The 21,086-nt window shown below is 35.9% G+C and overlaps 1 protein-coding gene across 1 annotated transcript in view; it reads left to right on the top strand.

The window, feature by feature from the left end:
• LOC110372948 (uncharacterized) overlaps positions 1–19,596 on the top strand; it is a 28,588-nt gene extending 8,992 nt beyond the window's left edge. Inside the window, exons 3-13 of the mRNA XM_064043649.1 lie at positions 57–208; positions 10,557–10,809; positions 12,065–12,180; positions 13,420–13,552; positions 13,910–14,083; positions 15,478–15,611; positions 15,894–16,053; positions 16,425–16,532; positions 17,423–17,531; positions 18,058–18,206; positions 19,037–19,596. Of these exons, the coding sequence (XP_063899719.1) occupies positions 57–208; positions 10,557–10,809; positions 12,065–12,180; positions 13,420–13,552; positions 13,910–14,083; positions 15,478–15,611; positions 15,894–16,053; positions 16,425–16,532; positions 17,423–17,531; positions 18,058–18,206; positions 19,037–19,099 (1,551 nt within the window). The 3' untranslated portion in view covers positions 19,100–19,596. The remainder of the gene's footprint in view (positions 1–56; positions 209–10,556; positions 10,810–12,064; positions 12,181–13,419; positions 13,553–13,909; positions 14,084–15,477; positions 15,612–15,893; positions 16,054–16,424; positions 16,533–17,422; positions 17,532–18,057; positions 18,207–19,036) is intronic.
• Positions 19,597–21,086: the final 1,490 nt, after the last annotated feature.

The raw sequence follows: 21,086 nt of genomic DNA on the forward strand, positions 1-21,086 counted from the left end.
GAAACAATTTCCGAAAAATCGATCCCATTTCTCACATTTCTATCAAAAACAAACAGGATGAACGTGCGAGAGACGACTTAACCCTAAAGCGAGTAGAGAATGACGTTGCAAGAAGACTTCAGGTGTTCACGAAAGCAGAGAAAGCGAGGGAGCACCTCGAAAAGGTTGCGCAGGAGCACGCAGACGAGTGGGCGTCTAAGAAACGAGCGTAAGTCCTAATTTTATTACCGGTAGCTGGGAAGATCTGGGAACTTGGAAATCAGAAAAACAGTCACTACGTAAACAGGTACTCAGATGTCTCCGGTAAGACTGCAAACTGATATAAGTTAATAAGTAGGGAAAAGCCGAGGCAGATGCGATGTGTCAGTGACTAAGCATAGTTATTAACAGAGAGTAACTACTCTGTACTTTCAGGTAGTACTATGTATTTTAAATATTGTATTCTGTTTTCCATTTGACACACTTTCGAAAAAATAAAATATGTTTCTCATAAAAATACGGAGAAGCTTTATTAGCATTATTAAAACCATAGAGTTAAAAATTCATGTTCACTTCGTTTCTGCTCGCATTTTATTATTGGATTTTTGCCATACGGAATCTGAAATGAGGACAAAAATCCCCTTTTGAGACGAGTTTTTTATTTCGTTCCTCTGAAAGCAGTATTTTAATGCTTATTTTATAACATACTCGAATATTCAGCATTTAAATTAAAATCATGCATTTCCATTTCAGCGACATACATATAATTGTCTTCTTGTTGTTGTTCTTTTTTTGGTTCGTACATTTTTTCCTTTTGTGTTGTCAATGCGTTATGTTCTCGTAAATAAATGTAATTTCTTTATAAATATAGCAGAACTTAAGCTTGTTTTGTCTGAGTGCTACTGACGAATCGCAAATAGAATACACTCTGTTCTCTCAAGCATTGTTCTCCATAAAAAGTCTATTTTATTCCATTATCCGGATTGTCTACGTAACTTAACATTGCATGCCTAATGTACTAACAATACCAATCAATGTCAGCCCTTTGGAAAACTGAACCTAAGGGTGAGTATAAACTACAACATTTACTTGTAACAAAACATCGAGCACGCTCGCCTGTTTGTTACAAACTAACGAGCATATTGGTGTAACATTTCGTCGAGCCAAGTGCGGGCGATGCGCGGTTGCGGGGTGACGCGGAAGGAGAGGGACGAAAGACTCGCTTCTTGTGAGCATTTACCCGTAACATAACGCCGAGCGTTCGCACGCACGTTACATTACATGGAAATGCTTTGCAGACTGAGCTTTTGCCTGTATTGTACCATTCGCTATAATGTTACATTACACAGAAATGCTCGAGAAAATGTTGTAAGTAATCTATACTCACCCTAAACGTTTTCCCGAAATCTTTGGACAATGCAGACAAAGGGTTTTTCCCTGAATAAGCGGGTTGGAAGTGAAGTGCCCTTTTTAATGCTGTGTTTGCATATTTTGTTTGTCCATCATTAGTCGTTTAAATGGTTTGTATAGATTTTATTTTGGTATTGGTATTTATAGAAGGATTATTGTGAAGGTGGTCACTTGAATCAACGGTAGTTCTAATAATAGGTTTAAGTATTACAGATATAAAAAATAATGGTCACCGTTGTTATATGAAGTGTTCAAAAAATAATAAAATAAGTACCAGTTTATTGTAGTAAACTCCTACGTAAAAATACAAAGGTTTCTTAGTTATGTCGAAGTAAAGGCCTAATAATACTTTTAGTCGATAATTTAGTCAATACTTTTCATACTTACCTTTAAGTAGGTATTTGCCGTACTTCAGTCTTGCTAGACAAAAGGGTTGTGTTCTATAAGTTCAAAAGTTAAACAACTATTGTTGGCAACTTGTACATATTTACCTGAGTTGTTAACGGGCTGCTCAAAGTTTCCAACGTTATGCACGGGGATGGAATATTTTCAAAATGTTCGCCTTGTTATTATTTAGAACGTGTACTTGGTAAAGGATAACAGTTTGATGTTCCATACCTATACGGTTCAACGATATTCGCGATAATAACCCTTGTGGAGTATTTTTTTATCTCAATAAAGGGGTAGTTAAAAGGATGTTTCAGCTTTTAATGAATATTAAAAGCAGTTCTCATAACTTGCTCATAACTTACTTTACTTGGACTAATCCTTTCTAATATTATAGAAAGTTTATTGTTTGTCGCGCTTTCAGGCCAAAACGACTCAATTTATGTTTATTACTCGATATAAATGTTTGGTACACTGATTTGGTGCAATGGAGGCAAATGGTACAGCAGGGAAACGACACAGAGTACTTTTTATCCGGTTGTTAGAAGGAGATGATCACTTAAGGACGCGCTCAGAACCTTGGGGAACAGCTATTTACGTACGAAGTCATCTTGCATACAGTAAACTAATTTCTAAGAATTCAATTACTCGTACATAAAATGTATTACCGCTAGCCGCGTAACTGTAGAGATTATAATGAATCTTATAAAGGAACTAAGATCCTCATGCATTTATAATCGCGTGCAAATATGATTATGTAAATCCCTTCTCGCCTCGGATGGTTAATTTAACGAGTTATATGTTAAGGGCTCTTTGAAATTCGTGCTTATTGTTTTTCTTTCGAACTGCTATAATTAATATCTCAGTAGACATAATATTGTTATTACAGGCGAGATTATTTCTATAAAAAATAATGAAGACAAGACGTTCTCAGACAAGAACTATCTCACTAAAATTAATATATGACATATTTTTTTAAGTGAAAGAGTTTTCGAAATCTCATCGGTAGATTCAAAAAATTCCTCCCTCCATATTATCTCTCAAATGAATCTGGGGGCACGGCAGTGCCCCAGCCAAGTCTCGAGCAAAACGGGCCCGGCGGCCGTACCATCTTTTCTCGAAGCGATTCGCGGCTGTTTCGCCCCCCCTATATCTTCGACGTGGACAAAGCTAGGAGTTTAGGTTTTCGGTGAATAATAGTAGGCATTAGAACAAGCTTAAGTTCGAAATTACATGCCAATTGAATTAATAGTTTAGGAGTTACGGTCGATCAAAGTTACACCATTTTGTCACTCACTGACTCACTGATTCACTGATTCACTGACAGATCATCAAAAATCTAAGGTACTTCTAGCAGACTTAGAAACTTCAAATTTTGCACCAAGATAGGTCATTAGCCACATATAAAGGAAAAATTATAAAAACATTAAAAAATTATATGCCATAGAAAACAATTTTATATTTGCGGTTTGGCAAGAACATTATGTATGGATTTTGACTGCATTGTTAACTTTGTTCGTTGTTTAAGTACCTATTCAATTGGATGAATACATACATAGAATAGAAAAGAATAATATAAATGTAATAAATAGACTATCATTAATACAAATTAATACATACAGTTCATAATTCATTAAATTAATAAAGCTAAAACTCCATTGTATTGCGATAAATATTGTATGCGCGCTCGAGAGATGGCGTTGTGCCTGTCTGAATCGCGCTATGGTTTCGTTACAAAGCGCAGTCTAAGTAGTACTTCAAAATAATTCGATAATTTTCATTTGATAGTGCTATCTGTCTATGAAAAACCATTTCGAAACTAAAACATATCGTAGTGATAATTGATATTCGGAGAACTTTACGTGTTATTTAGTTTAGTTATAGTTTGTAAGTTAGTAGATATGTATATATTTATTTAGTTACTTATTTGATAGTTAGTTTAGTTCTATTTAGTTTGTTAGTTATTATACATATATGATGGATATAGGTTCTTCAGTTTTTACCTGTGGTCAAGCATACGTGGCCCTTTCAAGAGTGACTAGTTTGGGTGGATTACATTTAATAAATGTGAATTTTAGTAGTATCAAAGCTCAGGAGACAGCATTAGCTGAATATATTCGACTCCGAAGTATATATCGCCCAGACTTGTCTACCTTGGAAGTAACGAAGCCTCAGAGAAGAAACAAAAGAGATAGATATAGAGAATGGGTTCTAAGCAAAGCAGTAGCTGAAGTCCAAGAAATTATGAGGTCACCTAAAAAAAAAGAAAGAAATACACTTACAAAAAATAAATGAGATCCCACCAAAAACATTAAATGTAAAAAAATGCCAAGTCTCTCGATGCAGTCTTTCCATCGTAAAAAGTTTTGAGATCTCATAGAAGCCAAGTCCTATTCAAAATATTTTGTAGTTATAAATCAACATTTAGTAATTGTATCAATAGTTTTCTTTATATTATAATTATAGTGACTTGGCAATGAGCACAAGAAGAAACAAATAAAACGGCATATTTGGAGGATTTGAAAGTTACACACACCGCATGTGTAAACATTAATATCACAAAATTAATTTTCTTTTGGTTTATCCGTGTCGTCCCAACCGAATTTCGGCAAAGGCAGTCAGTCTTAGTGTACTCTCGATTCATTTACTTTCATAAAGCGATAGCCCGTAAGGTATTCTTAATTATTGTATTGGAGCATGTAGTCGGTAGTGACTATCATGATTCACACATAACAAATAATCTGACCACTGGTCTCGTCAGTAACATTTGCACATAATTCCAGGCAGCAAGCAGCTTTTAATTTGTGCTCATTGCCAAGTCACTATAATTATAATATAAAGAAAACTATTGATACAATTACTAAATGTTGATTTATAACTACAAAATATTTTGAATAGGACTTGGCTTCTATGAGATCTCAAAACTTTTTACGATGGAAAGACTGCATCGAGAGACTTGGCATTTTTTTACATTTAATGTTTTTGGTGGGTAAGCCTTTCTTCTTTACATTATTTCTGGTACACTCTAGAGTTAATAAGAAAATACAAAATGCTTAAAAGATACATTTGTAAATTTTGTAGTTTATAGGTAGGTACACAGCAAGCAATTTTTACATAATTTTGTCTAGAAAACTATTCATCGATAGCACATTCTTCTTCAAACACCCAAGTAAATATTTCTTCTTCAGTTTAATGAAAGGAGGTGGAATATTTAGCGTTGTTGGCTTAGAGGCCCATTCTGCGTAAGCCGAGGGCCCACTGATTAATGACGACACTTATTTTCATTTAGTCCCTGTTATACATTAACCTTCGTCCGGAAAACGTATTTCTTTATTTGCTGAGTTATTTATGAGCTTATGGCTGTTGGAAGTTCTAGTTTGTACTTGTCCTTTTATTGTATTTTAAGGATAGATAGGTCACGATAGAATTTACTTGATTTAGTAATATTGGTAAGTTTAATCTGTTTTTCGGAAAGAGTTTTTAATAGTCTTTCCAATGTGGACTGAAAATAATCTCTCTCCAAGCCTGAATTCAGTAGTAGGCATTATAATTATAATACGCAAGTTAATAGCTAGATATGCTAGGAGAAAACATGCTGCACCGTTCCAAATCAAATTGCGGCAAGGGCAGAAGTATGATGAAGTTATTAGCTAAACACAAAGTCACATCACCTGAAAGAAATTCAGCAAAAACACCACGTATTAAACTACGTGAAAATCTCAGCAATCCAATGATTAAAACGCCACGCAGAACATTTGATTAAACAGAAAGAAGGTCGCGCCATATTGGCATCTGCATTTTCATTTGCTACAGCATCCACTCCGCTAAAATGTAATTACATGGAGAACACAATATGCTGATATTGCACCGACGTAGCGAGGATACAGCGGTATCGAACAAGGATTAATTAATAAATGGATGGTGCACGGTATCATTTGCATGCGTGTAATGACTTTGTTTCAGACATTTTGAGGTGTAAGTAGCATGGATATTAAGTTATTTTGTCATAGGTTTCAAAACTGTTAGCACTCTATATTTTTCAGTTAAAAGTAGTTTGGATACGAGAAAGGCTTATCTACATTTTTGTTAAAATTCATCTACCATTTTTTTCCTTAAATGGTTTATCCATTTGCAAACTTCTCTATGTATAAAACACTACTGCTGGTAGTATTCAATCAAACCCGATAAATTTCTAAGTTCAAGACTTCGCTTTGCTTACTATCGGTTTGGATACTTGAAACTTACTGTACTTATTACGGAAGTTAAGGAAGTAGTTTATTTTGGGCTAGTTTATTGATGGTGTATTTCGTTTGTTTCTAGTTCTTTCGATATCAGTTTTATTTATGACTGCTATCCAAAATTGAAAGAATTTTACAAACCGATTGAGTAGTTCCTGAATTTTGTCTATTCAATCTAACAAAAAAACTTACGCGTACCTACTAGAAAATACTTGTCATGTTACCAATCTTATACAAAAAAAGATATGATTCTTGATTGATATGATGTGTGATGATAAGTGGTGTTAAGAGACCAAAGCTTTGGTCATCGAACGAAATCGTTATCATAATCATCATGCTTTAAATAGTTATCTTTATCGTATTTTCTAAACAACTCTTGATAATTATTTGGTTATCGGAAACATTCACCAACAAGTAATAATGTCAATTAATCTAATGAGAGTATAAAGCACACATCACTTACATCCATATCACACCATTTCGTGCAGCCTATTAACTTAATCGTAACAATACACTTAGCAAGCTCATACCGAGGAATTGTTTCCTTCAAGTACATTGTAACTCGTTACTTACGACTATTACCAATAGTTATGGCTTTTCTCACACCATCAAACACTCTTTGTATGGATCCGTTGGAGTGAGAATTTTCTTATTTTCTTCTCCATTTGAGATTGATGGTAAGTATACATGTCGGTCTATCGTTTTTATTTTTATTGAATTTATGCTTTGTTCCCTATACAGATACAGTTTGTTATTTCAGTTTCATCTTAGTACCTACCTGACTAAAATTGTAGAAAATATTTTTTGTTTGTTTCGTCCCTAGAGGCTCCGAAACTAAAGAACAGATTTTAAAAATGATTTCACTGTTGGAAAGCTACACTTTCCCCGGGTGACGAGCACTATATTTTATCCGGATACGGGCAGAAGTTTTCCCAGGACACTAGCGGACCGCTAGATGCTTATAATTAAGCATAAGCTCGGAGTTGTCAGTCAAGTCTAAACCGTTGCATCCAATACCCCATGATACACATGGACCATGTTCTGGTCTACCTCAGGAACCTGAAATGAATTTCCACTGTAATTCATCCCTTCACTTGGGCGCTTTAAATAGTGCTCACAAAGTTCCCACCAAGGCAACTATCGTTACATTAATTACACGCACACCTGCTCGAAGGAGATAGCTGAGCTTAATTACGTAAGATTCATTGAGTTAAATAAATCCTTTATTACTTTAATTAAATACTTTTTATTAAACGAAACTATTTAAATTGTCTTGTGGCGAAATTCACATTAGTATTGCTCGTGAATTCTTGTATGCGTCGTATTGAATCCAATTTGCTCAATAAAACGTGTTAGTTTTAAATCTTAAGCGCAGTGACCAGTCAGGGTCGACCCTTACAACATTTGTATCGGTATTGCGTATTCGTCTCGAAGGAACTTTGGAAATTATAGACGAGATTTCACAGGTGTACGACACTGTGACGCACGCAAATGTATCTGGTCTACTCTCTCTCACAGCATGAAATTGTGTGCGAACATAATGTGCTCAAAATTGCAATTTAGGTGGAACCATTCTGTAATATTACGTGTGCGGTTTTTAAAATTGCGAAGTAAAATCTTGAAGTGCTAAATGCATTTTATCTGGAACGAATCTGATGAGAGCAGCATACGAAATACTTACCTACATATGTTGAAAACCTCATGATGATTTTGTTACGTGTACGCTACATTTCTTCATAAACTTAACATAATTTGCAATTAGATAGAGATATGGAAAAAGGGAGCTATTATATTCATATTAACACATATTTACCACAAATAAACGAACCAGAAAACGAGCAACTTAACCCTCAAAGGCGTACTCATTCTCTCATTACCTACACATCATATTCCGCATTCGCTGTTTGTATGCACCGTTTGCCCTTGTTACTCAAGTCGCATGTTGCACTCGAGACGCGAAACTTTGCATCGCTGCATTTACATAACCTATTTAATGGCGACGTTCGTCAACTCCTGTTAACTGCTCGTTTGTGGGGGAGTTTCGTGCTGCGTAGGGAAATCGTTTATGGAAGATTTTGATGCTGAGTCCGAAATAAGCTTCATGTATTGCAATTTCGTTTTTTGGATCGCTGTTAGTTCAATTGTGAGAATGTCTTGTACAGGTTGTTTATTGATAATACTCTACTAAATAGTAGTTGACCAGAAATAATCATAGCTGCAAGCAATGACCAGCAATAGTTAATAAATACTGAGATATAATGATACATACCCCATTAACTCAAAACCGTGAAGCTGAACTTGATAAAGACTTGTTAATTCAAAGGGTGATCAAATGAGACCATTTGAATGAACAAATACCTAAATATCATTATATTTTACTTGCGTTACCATGTCGGGTAAAATCTCCCAATTATCGTGCTCCAAAACATATACTCGTATATACAAGACTTGCAGTAACCAAATATGTAGGTAGCTATATGCTACAGAGCATCTCTCCTATAGCTTAATTGCTTCCTCCGGTAACCGCAGGAGACAGCCATGCGTCCTGCGGCTGCTATACACTACCTCATTAAATCTTAGCCTCTAGGGATATACAATGTACATACATGTATTAAAAATAAAATGTAAAATCTCCGTGAAAATACATTCGCATTATCTGAAATCCGCATCTTTTAATTATTTCCAGCACAAGGATAAAATGTTACTTTTCTCCTTTCTTAGAATCTAAAGTATCTGTGTTCATCTATGTATTCAAAATTCATTTAAATCAGTTCAGTAGTTTTGGTGTGAAAGCACGACATACAGTCAAAGAGATCGATATCATTGTTTTCTATGCCACCATCCATCCAACATAGTTTCACGGCCCTTGAGTCCGTCTCTGTTCGTCTTCTGCAAATCTTACCATCTCTGCATACTTCTTGCCTATTAAGACAACCTTAACAAGAACAACGGAATCTTTAAAGCAAACAAGACGTATTTCAACGAAACATTTAACAAAATAAATGAGCATGCAAATGCAAAATTCAATTACAATGTCTCAAGGAATTTGCCACAATCATAACTCATTGCAAGCGTAACTCATTACTCGAAATTAAAATGAACCACGAAAGAGTTTTCATTTCGAGTATTTAACTCAAACGTATGCCAACGAAAGGCGAAGGTTTTAATTAAAGGGAGCATGGTTTACTCCACACCGCAAAGGCGTTACCATTTGAAAGATGGAGGAATTTCTAGAACGTTCTGGCATCCTTGACGGCCTTATTAAGTTTGGTTTTAATGATGATTTTATTTTGTGGCTTCTCTTCACTTTAAAATTATTTGAAAAAAAAAATTCTCTCTTTATGTTAATGTAATTGGTGTGTAAACCGTTTTAACATAATAAATAATTATCTTAGCAATGAAGTGGATCAGGAAATACCTTACACTATGTGTGGTGTATAAGAATACAGTTCTATTATAGGTACAGTTGTGTATATTTTATAGTGCGATTATGCATAACCTTGCTAAGATGCAATTTGTAATTTTATGATTGTCAATAGAATTCTTATTAATGACTTGTCATTTCAATACAAACACAAATAAGTAATTGTATATCTCAGGATTGTGTAGTTTTTTAATGATTGCTAATTTTAGTGCAATGTGTCAATACCATGTCATAATGCATCATCATCAGCCTTTTTACTGTCGTACTTCAGGCCACAGGCCTCAGAGCCACAGAGAACGACGAAGAGTTAATCATCAAGTAGATTTAATTTAATCCTCACTAATATTATGAATGTGAACGTAGCTCATGTCTGTCTGTCACACTTAACTCCAAAACGAATGAACCGATTAAACCTACTTACTTTTGGTACACATATATTCTTAAACCTGAGAAGGAATTAATTAGGCTACTTTTAATCGGACTGTGAAAAGTAGTTACTCGAAGACTCGGGTGGAACTACGAAGAACAGCTAGTCTAAAAATAAATCCTCAAGAATGTAGTTGAACATTAATAATATGTGACCATACGAGATCAATTTGACTTACAAAGATAACATTGACTATGTATTGCACGCTCGGATTTGCCATTAATCTCGGTGATGCAGACGCTTTGATTAGCCACCACTTAATCAATGCATTAACACTATACTGGATCTACCTCTGTGTAGAGTAATAGCGCTACTAATACCTAATGTATAGAACGTTTGATTTATCAATGCAACATTATCACGTCGTTTGTACATTGAATACAAATGTACAAACTGTATTGTTGAACAATATTGTTATAGTAAGCTTTCTTAAATTTTATTGGTCTAGTGGCCTTGAGCGTATCGGCCGGGTCTCGGATTCAATTCAGTTAGGCCGAAATCTCTATCTGAGGAAGCTGTTCCTTCTTGGTCAAGTGGTCGCGTTCAATTCCTGAGCTGAACCAAAACCCTCGGTTAAGCAGCTGTTCTGAAATTTGTTGTTGTACAGAATTACAATCCTCTTCTGTTCATATCAAAACCAAAGTCACTTAAACTTGTACAAGCACTTATCATATTGTAACTGTTTTCTCAGTGCCAAAGCTCAAGAAAAGAAAATCCAAGCGAGGATGAAATATTTAGCAGAATTTAACGAGAAACAGCGAAGAGAACGAGCTCAGAAGGCTCGAGAGAAACAAAACAGGATCAAGCAGAGAGTGCAGGCCGCTGCAGAAATGGAACTCCGGCGCAAGATTACCATGGTCAGGCAATGGCGGGCCAATGAGAAGAAACGGCTGAACAGGGTCAAGCAAGAGAGAGAATCCAAGATAAGGCGGTTGGAAAATGAGGTAATTAACTGCTTTATTTCTTGGTTTTTCTTCGAGTCCTGTAGGATTGAAGCAGGTTAATAAAATTCCCTTATAATGTACATATAGAAAGGTTAAAATAAATAATAATCTCATTTTATGTAATAAGTATCACTATCAAGATATTATAATTTGAAAACTGTAACATCAAAATCTCCAATCTAACCAAAAATATCAATACAAATCCAAAATATTTTAAAACTACGTACGTAGGTATTTTGCTTGTAATATCTGCCTATACGTAAGTAAGCCCCAGTAAATGGTAGAGATCTTTTTTCGTTCCAAGCTCGGTGCAATATTTAAAATGCGTGCTCGTGCTACCGAGAAATTCAATTTCTGGTTTATTTTCGTCCATATAGCGATGACAATGAAATGCAAAATATTTTCCACCGAACGATCCCCATGGGTTATTGCATTTTTGTCAGAATTCTGCAGTTTATTGCATACCTAACGTAACAATAATAATGTAATATCTTCATCTAACTAGTATGGATAATAATTAGTATCGCTGAATAAAAGGATTAAGGTTCACTTTTATCATCTAAGCGAAAATTGAAGCCTGTCTTAAAATGTAGTTTTAAAACATTTATACTGATTTATTTTGTCATTAGAACAAATATTCGGAAGACATTTCTTTCCTTTATTTCGACAGATTCACACCGTACTACATAAATTCTAGCCAAAAACACTTACTACCTCTATATTGTATTCTAGATTCTAGACTCTACCTAATATAATTCCCTCTAAAGTTTACCGACTTAAATACCTTCATCTCGGTTGTAACCGTTTGAGGAAAAGCGGTTGTCGTGGCTTCTGTGACGGAAAGGCGAGCGAATAGCGACGCACCCATTACTTAGCTGTGACGAAACGACGGAGTAATTGGTTTTTGTTACTAGTACAAAGCTGAATTGGTTTCACAAAAACTAGTAAGATAGGATTTCAGGTAGTTTCTATGATGATACAGAGAAAAGAAATGTAGTAACAAAAGACTGATTTATCTATGCTTAATGTTCTTCAAGTTTGAAAAAATCTAAACAGGGTTTGATAGCTCATTTAGCGAAAAAACCTAAAGGCAACAAAATTTTTTGACTACATTCTTTAACCCAGTTGGCGAAATCGTTTTTACGGAACACGGGCGTAAAGTAGTAATGCTTGAGTCTACCTACTGATGACAGATTTGTCATATAGACTGCTTATAGACAAAAATAAACAAAGGTAAAAATTTGTATAATTATAGGCTAACAACAAATGGATTGCACGCGTGGAAGCTCAGAACATGAAGATACAAGAAGAGGCTCTGCTGTTGAAGCTGTACTCCGAAGACATGACTGCCGGTGCTAAGAGGAGAGCCAAGTAAGTGATGTGGCTAACACTAACATGTTGCCATTTTGAGGTAAATGTGGTTTAATTGCCTCAAAATGTCAAAAAGTTTGTCATGTGTCAAGTTATAAAAGTGGCAAAAAATTGGTCATGATATTAAGTACTTTTATCTAGAAATATGAAGTTCGCGTTTAGCTACTAATATAGCCATAATCATTGTTAATGCTAGGTATTATTCTTGTACAGGCAATTGATCAGTTCTTTTGATAAGAAGTCATATACAGCTGAACCGCAGCCCCGATTCTGTATAGAGATACTTTCATCCCGCGATAAGATAACTCATGCGGGCGGAACCCATGAATCAGAACACAGCTGTAGATAGTCAAATATACATCGATTTTATTATCTACAATACGCGAAAACTTATTTAAGTACGCTTTTAAAATGTTGTGCTGATTTAACGAATTTAAAATAACAGTTTCGATGAAATCCAATTAAAATTTTGAATTTAGCAATATCCTGTTTGTTCGATTAATTGGAATTTATCAAATAGGCTATTGGAGTACCTAGAAATAATTTCCAGAAATATTTTTAATGTTTGATAGTTTTCGCAGTTCTCTGTACATGACAACATTTTGATGCGAAAAAGCAATACAAATAAACCGATATAGAAAAGCCAGAACAGAAATAATCAGAGGAGATGGATATGAATTATTCACTCATTTTATATTGACAGCCGAAAACAATACTCTCGTTTCCAATCAAAAAAGGAATAATCTCTAAAAACGAAATAAGTCAAATCCCTGATTTTTCGATTCTATCTCATCTGGTCGGATCGTTGAGACAATAAGCAAGTAATCCTAATTTATGTTGATTCATTTCGTTCTTTATGGCGACAGATTACACAGCAATAAAGTCCTGATTGTATTCCGAACGACATCTAAATTGCTTCTGTAGGAGACACGTGAGAGCTAATAAACTTTGTATAAGGTCTGGAAAGTGGATGAAACAAATGAGTGGTTGGAACTGGATTAGAAAAGCCAATTTATTCAAAACTTGGTCTAGTTATAGAGCTTAATTTAATAGGTAGTGATGAACACATCGTCTAGATTTAAGCATCAATAAATTCAGCCCATAGAATTCGACCTGCATAAAATTTTGCATACAACAAATAGCAAAAGGTAGCTCAACGGGTCACTCTGAACAACTTCCATGCTTTGTATGTCTCTACGAATATATGGTCTTATAAAAACTGTAATGCTTATATTATAGGAAAGCAGAAATATACGCGTACAACACAGATCTAGAGTTGCAGCGCATCAGACTCGCCAACTGGAAGCTTGGACACGGAGGCACCGCGAAGACGGTGCGGCTTATCAAGAAAATGGGCTCGGAGTTTGAGAAGGTATGGAAAACGACGTGTATTTCTTAGTTTGGGTATATTGATGGCTACCAAGGCAATTGAGGCAGAAAGACATTACTTTTTTGGGCATAAGCAAAATTATATTTTTACTTTTAGCAAGCAAATCAACAGATGAGTAGAATATTCGGAGCGGCCGTAAGAAGGCTATAAATGTGTACTATTTTTGTATCAGGTTTTACTTCTGCCTTTTGGTGTAGGCCTTCATCTTTAAATCTATCAGTTTGACTATGGCTGACCATCAAAGCACTATTTGAAACATCACTCTACTGCCAGATTTTATTAATCAGCTGTGACCGTCCCTATAAAAATCTACATCTATGTACATTTACTAATTCTCAGTCGAAGCGCGGTGCCAAAGGCATGAGCCCGGAACTGGCTCAGAAGATGGCTGCCCAAGCGATGTCGAACGCGATGTCGACACAGGGAGACACGCTCATGATCCTGGGACAAGCGCGCGTCAGGATGGACATCGAGACCTTGCTGCCGTTAGCTCCGATACGGTTACTTGATGAGGTAAGTTATTGCATTGAAATGATTCATGTATGGGTCTTATATTGTCTTCAGAGTCGATATATAAAAGGCAAAAAAAAAAATTGCCAAGCTATGTATAAGGACTCCTTTTATATTACTCAGTCATCTTGACGTAAACAATTCTCTTTTTGTCTATTGTCTTCTTTGCGCTCTTGTGTTTTTTAGTTTTGAATCCCTGTTTTATATCCCTAAATTAGCTCATAAATTCAGATAAATAGGTTTTATTAACTTTTTTAAAGCGACATAAGCATTTATCTGCCTATAGCTGAGACGATGATGAAGCATCTATCATATAGCTTTCCTCCATATTCCCACAATTTTATCAAATCCTCGCCTACCATAATCGTATCAAAAAGTTATAATTCGACTTTCCTAATGACTGAAGTAGTTAAATACATAACGTATGCTGATTTTATTACACTTATTCCCGCAATTAACGTGACTTCCTCGCGAATGGTGTCGGGATAACTAATGAATATCCCGATTTAGTTAATAGTTTCATTGCTGTATTAATGAGCTTTGAATTGCGTTAATAACGTGATTTATGGCTTGCCTAATTTGTCAAATTACTTATGTATACCTAAGTAGTCATAAGAAGGATAAGATCGGATATCAATAACTGCATCATGGACGTAACATTATTCAACCTTCTCGAACTCTTGGTAGGTTTCTCCTTAAGAGCTGACGTAAACCTATAACTTCGACCGAAACTTTTATTTCTATGAGCCTAAACCAAAAATAACTAAACATTTTATAGCAACAGAAGCTTCTTAAAACATTGTAATTTATGTAGGTTCACTAACTGGCGACATGTGGGACCTATTACTTTGACCTCTGTCAACGATAAACCGTTGTTTATACGGACCATTAGGAAAATTGGGCGCTTTGATTATTTAAAACAAGACGGGATCTGATTAAATTAGATAGGTATTGTTTTATATTTTCGCTCAATCTTTATTTCTTAATAATCTTATGATTTATGAAGCTGTGTCCAATAAAACGTTATTTGACTGTTAGCTTATTACTTCGTATTATTTGGAACAAAATAAGGAGTATAAAAGTTTCAAAACCGCTATTTATTTGATAAATGTTAACTGTCAATTTATAATAATTGTGGGGAATTTCAATGTTGGGAGTTTTTTTAGTACAACTCCTAGGCGAAAGAATATTATGAACGGGTTGCACCATTCAACTAATTTTACAAACAATAACCGAACCGTATTCAGCCGTCAAATCGCCAATTTGACCAATGTGTGCAATTTCACTACTGGTTTTGTTTTGGTTATTGTAAAAGTAAATGGTGCAGTGGGTTGCACCACTTGCTCCAAATACATCCTTCAAACTCTAATAATTTCTTCATAATTATTTTCACCTAGATGCTAGAATCCGCCATAATGGAGTTCTCGCGACGCCGCGTGCATCAACTACTGCAAGACGTGGAGAATATGGTACAATCGCGAGCATCCGTCGTGTTCTTCCAGGACTTCAGGCAACCGGTTGGCAAGAAACGGTTCGTTCATTGCTATTTATTGTTCTTGTCACATATCTTTGCTTGTCCGTAGTTACTTAACTAACACACAGATTGTCTTCCATTCATCAATTAAAATATCAGAATCTGTTTTGTCCAGGAGAGCGTTGAGCAGTGACAATTCTAGGTACAAGAACAGATTACCTTAATTGTTACGCACCACAATACGTGAAGTGGGAACGGCAAAGATATAAGCTACTTTTATCCATGTGCATCAGTATAGATTTAAGATTTAATCAAAAATATTATCAATCTCCACAACAGATCAAAACAGTCTCGTTGGCAATCTCAAATAGCGGCCGAGATGGCGCGTCACCATGCGCGAGAGAGTATGCTCGGCTTCGGAGAGGCTATCAAAATACCCGCAGAAGTGGAATCTGAGATTGAGCTCAAAAGTATTAAAGAAAGAATTCCAACGCCTGTGGTACGTAACACTTACGGTTTATTTAGCAAAACGTATAGAAGGTAGGCGGTTGTCAGCCACAGCGGCTTTTTATCATTCATCTAAGGAGATCAGCCAGCTATACAGGACATGTAGGTGCACCCCACAGGTGCACTCTCTATTCTTTCACTCTCCTAGCCCGGTGAGATGGAAAACCGACACGTCCAGAGAGAGATCACAAGCAGGACCGATTAACGTGCTCGCCGATGCACGGGTCTCTCAATCACCAAGTTCCAAAGATCGGGCTGCTCTGAAAAGTTTCTCAAACCGACAAGACGATTTTGGCTTAGGTATGTACCTATGTGTTTGAAGCAAAAGGTACTTAATATTCACATGTTACATTTCTTTTGCAGCCATCGAAAACGAAATTGGCTGAGGTCACATTCATAGACAGGGTGGAAGACCTGCCCGACCCCGTGTCTGTGCCCACCTACCTTCCAGAGAGGAAGAAATTGCTCGACGTGAGGATGCTTTTTTAGGGTTCCGTAGCCAAAATGGCAAAAACGGAACCCTTATAGTTTCGTCATGTCCGTCTGTCCGTCTGTCCGTCTGTCCGTCTGTCACAGCCGATTTACTCGGAAACTATAAGTACTACAGTGATGAAATTTGATGGGAATATGTGTTGTATGAACCGCTACAAAAATATGACACTAAATAGTAAAAAAAAGAATTGGGGGTGGGGCCCCCCATACATGTAACTGAGGGATGAAATTTTTTTTTTCGATGTACATACCCGTGTGGGGTATCAATGGAAAGGTCTTTTAAAATGATATAATGTTTTCTAAAAAACATTTTTCTTAAAGTGAACGGTTTTTGAGATATCAGCTCTCAAAGTCGTAAAAAGTATGTCCCCCCCCTCTATTTTTATAACTACGGGGTATAAAATTCTAAAAAAAATAGAGGTGATGCATGCTAATTAACTCTTTCAACGATTTTTGGTTTGATCAAAGTATCTCTTATAGTTTTTGAGATAGGTTGATTTAACTGTAATTTACGGAACCCTTCGTGCACGAGTCCGACTCGCACTTGGCCGGTTTTTTATTTTCTTACCTTGTTTCCGAATATTTTCCATAGAAGAAAGCAACCCTTTTTTTTTTTCTTTAAAAGCGAAATGAAGTCAGTTTGGTTTCACAGGTCTCGGATAGCAAAATCTGCTAGAATCTATAAGCAGTCTTTATCTGGCAGACAGCATTAACTATCAGATAACTAACGTACACTTTATCAGTAACTAGTGAAACCAGGCCTTAGACTTTTAAAATCCATCACCCACAAATCCCATAGCCTAACTTAAGTAGAAGGGAATACTCTTTTTTTAACCTGGATAAAGTTATTGTGTATGTGGCGTATGTAGATGGTGAATGCATCAGCAAAGCTGCTGTCGCGCACAGTGACCGCGAAGGTGGACAAAGGCATGGACGTCACCGTGGGCAAGGTGACACTGCCGAAGATGAGACACCCCTGTAAGTGGTAGCTGCTTCATTAATTATTTTTTTGGATAGCTGTAGAATAATAAGCGCTTTGCAGACCAAGAACTAAGCTTAGCTTAGCTTAAACAGCTTTTCATACCTCTTATTTTTCTGAGTTTGAATAGTTGGCGGTCTACGCACAACTGGAGAAAACGGCGTTAGCCACGGGAGCTAAGCTCTTAGTACGCAACCCGCAATTGGGTAGCGTAGGTAAATAGGGTGAGGAGTCAGATAGGCAGTCGCTGCATGTAAAACTGGTCCTTGGCTGCATCCGTTACGACTGGAAGCTAATCCCGACATAGTACCAATAATTGGGCACACACTCTCACTTTTCAAATAATATAAGTGAGTTGTTTTAGAGAAAACAAAAACACATGAATAAGAATAAAGTGGATGAAACGAAAAACACTGTGAATCGGCCCCAAATAACTTATAAACAGGGCAAGGCAGAAGTTATTTCGAAACATAATTTAAATTATATTCTTAATAGTAAGTAAGGTAATTCTAATCTCCCTGACAGTGGAATGGGGTGAAGCAGTAGAAGGGCTAGCGATGGCGGTAGTAGATAACCGCGTGCACGCGGAGTGCGCGGACGTGCGGCGCGCGTGCGAGTTCCTCACCAACCGCGTGCTCAAGAACTTGCAGAACGACATGAAGCAGGAGAGGAAAGTATGTAGCCTTCGTTACTTAGGATTCTGGGGCTGTGTTTAGGAAGGGGGCTTGCCACCAGTGTGCTGAACTGTCTGGCGATGTAGAAGTTGATTCTGGTCGAATCAGTCAGGCAAATTGGGCGACGGACATTTTTAGAAAAGGTTACGATTGGTGTGTTCAGCAACAATTTCAAAAAACAGATGAATCTGAAGCATGAGCAAATAAATAGGTATTTTCAAAATATTTGGTACACTTTTAAGACCTTTGGACACCTGTCCTAAGCAAGCATGGTGATCTGAACTAATGTCATGTTGAGAGGAGAGGCCTTTGTTCGCCAAAGATAGTAATTAAGACTGAGGTTGAAAGATTTGTCCAATTTTTTGTTATAATATCTTTTATTAATGTTTTTTTTTCTTGTTATTTTTATTTTGATACAGGAAGCGGCGAAAAAACAGCTGTCCGCTACTAAGGCAGCATAGAAATCGGACATTCCGACTCTGAGATATTTTGGTGCGTTTTTTTTCATGTTTTTTTCTTGACCTTTATTTTGCACTTGTTTCTTCTGCTCATTTATGTAACCTACTAGCTTCTGCCAGCGGTTTCACCCGCATCCCGTGGGAACCTCTGCACGAACCCGGATAAATAGTAGCCTATAGCCTTCCTCGATAAATGGGCTATCTAACACCGAAAGAATGGTTCAAATCGGACCAGTAGTTCCTGAGATTAGCGCGTTCAAACAAACAAACTCTTCAGCTTTATAATATTAGTATAGATATGTATTCTCCAGCAAACAGATATTATGTGTGATGCGAAAATAGTTTAATTTTAATACCAGTACGCAATTTCAGAGACGAAGAGAGAGAGAGCTACAGGATGAAAAGAGGGAGGACTTTTACGTGCCGGGCGAATAGTGAACAAATTCCATACCTGCTTAGATGCCCGGCATTTTATATTTATATTTATAGTGATATATAACAGATTTTTGTTATATTATAATTTGGAGACCGATAAAAATACATGGTATAAAAAATTAAAGATTCCGACGAATTGAGCACCTTCTCCTTTTTGGGAAGTTGAAAAATATATTTATCTATTTTATAAATAGGTTACCTTTTTCAGATATATTACGAAAGTTCATCTTCAGGGAATCCAACGGTTGAACTAAGTCTATTGAATGAGTTTTCTTCATGTATTTTTGTCTGTTTGTGTCGTTGGGTACAAAAAAGTGTTTGTTTTTGTATCGTCATTTTGTTCCTTTAATTAAAAGCCCTCAAGATTTCATTTTAATAAATTAAATGCTTTTTGCAAGTTACGCAAAATATTCATATTTCTCTTTTCCCATGAAATTCGGTCTCCAATTATTTATAGCTTCGTAGTAACTACATTTTCGTGGTTTGATTTTTATACTTAAGAGCGTGTACGTCAACCGCGCGCCATTTGGCCTAAAATGGTACTTTTCAAACCACTGTTTCTCAGTAACTACTTATCCTATAACTATGTTATTTTTTAATAACGCAAGGTAATTTCACTGTCTATATAGTTAATTGAACATAAATTTCAATTTGTGTAGTTTAAATACTTAAAACACCTATAACGTAAAAGATGTTTTATAAAATTCCCGTTCAGCGTCTATTTCGAAGCTTAAATTCATGTGAAAACAGTGGCAAATCTAGTCATATTTATTTTTTTACTCATAGACGAAATCCCCATGCCTATAGTTAGTTGAAAACATTTTTTGATTTAGGTCTCTATCTTTCAGAAAAAAATATTTTAACAATGTGAAAAATTGTGAATTTCAAATGCTTTTTTTACCTATCTTTCTTACTTAATTTAATATAATAATTATTTACTATAGTAATATAACTCTTTCTTTAAAACATAAACTTTATATTATAATTTAATCTCTCGTTTTTATTTTTTTATAAATTATTTTAAAACTACTATAAAACGCTGCACGCGAGTCAACTCAAACCAGACCGCCGCAAGGCTTCACAGAGAGAGGACGTGTCGCTCCGTCACATCGCGTAGGGTGAATAACCTCTGCCGTGGATACCGAGAATAGAGTACATTTCAAGCGCGACCAACAAATCTTGATACATTACTATTTTATTAAAGCTCAATTTTGAAGCATATTTTTTTATCGATGGAGTTGAAATTTTGTTTGAATGTTCAGTTTTAATGACAATGTATGATTCTATATAAAATATGGCGGTATACCCAAGATGGAGAAAAAAATGTTTTTAATGCATTCCTACGATATGGGTATCAAATGAAAGGGCTTGCAATGAATAACTCGAAAAAAAATGTGTCGCGAGTCTAAATCCAATATGGCGGACTCCTTAGGCTAGAAATCACTTATTGCAGATGTCTGTTACCAATCGAGCTATAATTTTTTTTTTTTTTTCATTTTGGATGTACTCAAATTTTGACTTTTGATCTCGAATAACTTTTGAAGCATATAGGATAGATAACTTAAAACTTTATTTGCAATGGTAAACCCAAGCTCTTCACCAATATTTGGCTTTCCGGCAATTGTTGTTATTTGACCACAATTTTTCGGTCTGGATGGACTGGACCATTCATATAAACAATCAATTTTTCAAATCGGTCCAGGCGTCTTTGAGAAATCGAGAACAATCAAATTGAGAACAATCACAAAACAATCTAATTGAAACCTCCTCCTTTCTTTTTTTGAAATCGGTTAAAATACAGAAACTCTTAACATTGTCATTAATCATCAGTCGACTATTTAGTATCTACTGTTGAAAATTGTATGTAATATACAGAAAGTCCTCAAAACCAAGGTTTTCATAGGTGCCCGATTTTTTTGCAAAAGAGTGTAAGTATTAACGACTTATTTTCATGCTTTTATATTTTAGACATCCATAGACTTACACT

The sequence above is a fragment of the Helicoverpa armigera genome, chromosome 3 (assembly GCF_030705265.1).
Source record: "Helicoverpa armigera isolate CAAS_96S chromosome 3, ASM3070526v1, whole genome shotgun sequence".
Lineage (NCBI taxonomy): Eukaryota > Metazoa > Arthropoda > Insecta > Lepidoptera > Noctuidae > Helicoverpa > Helicoverpa armigera.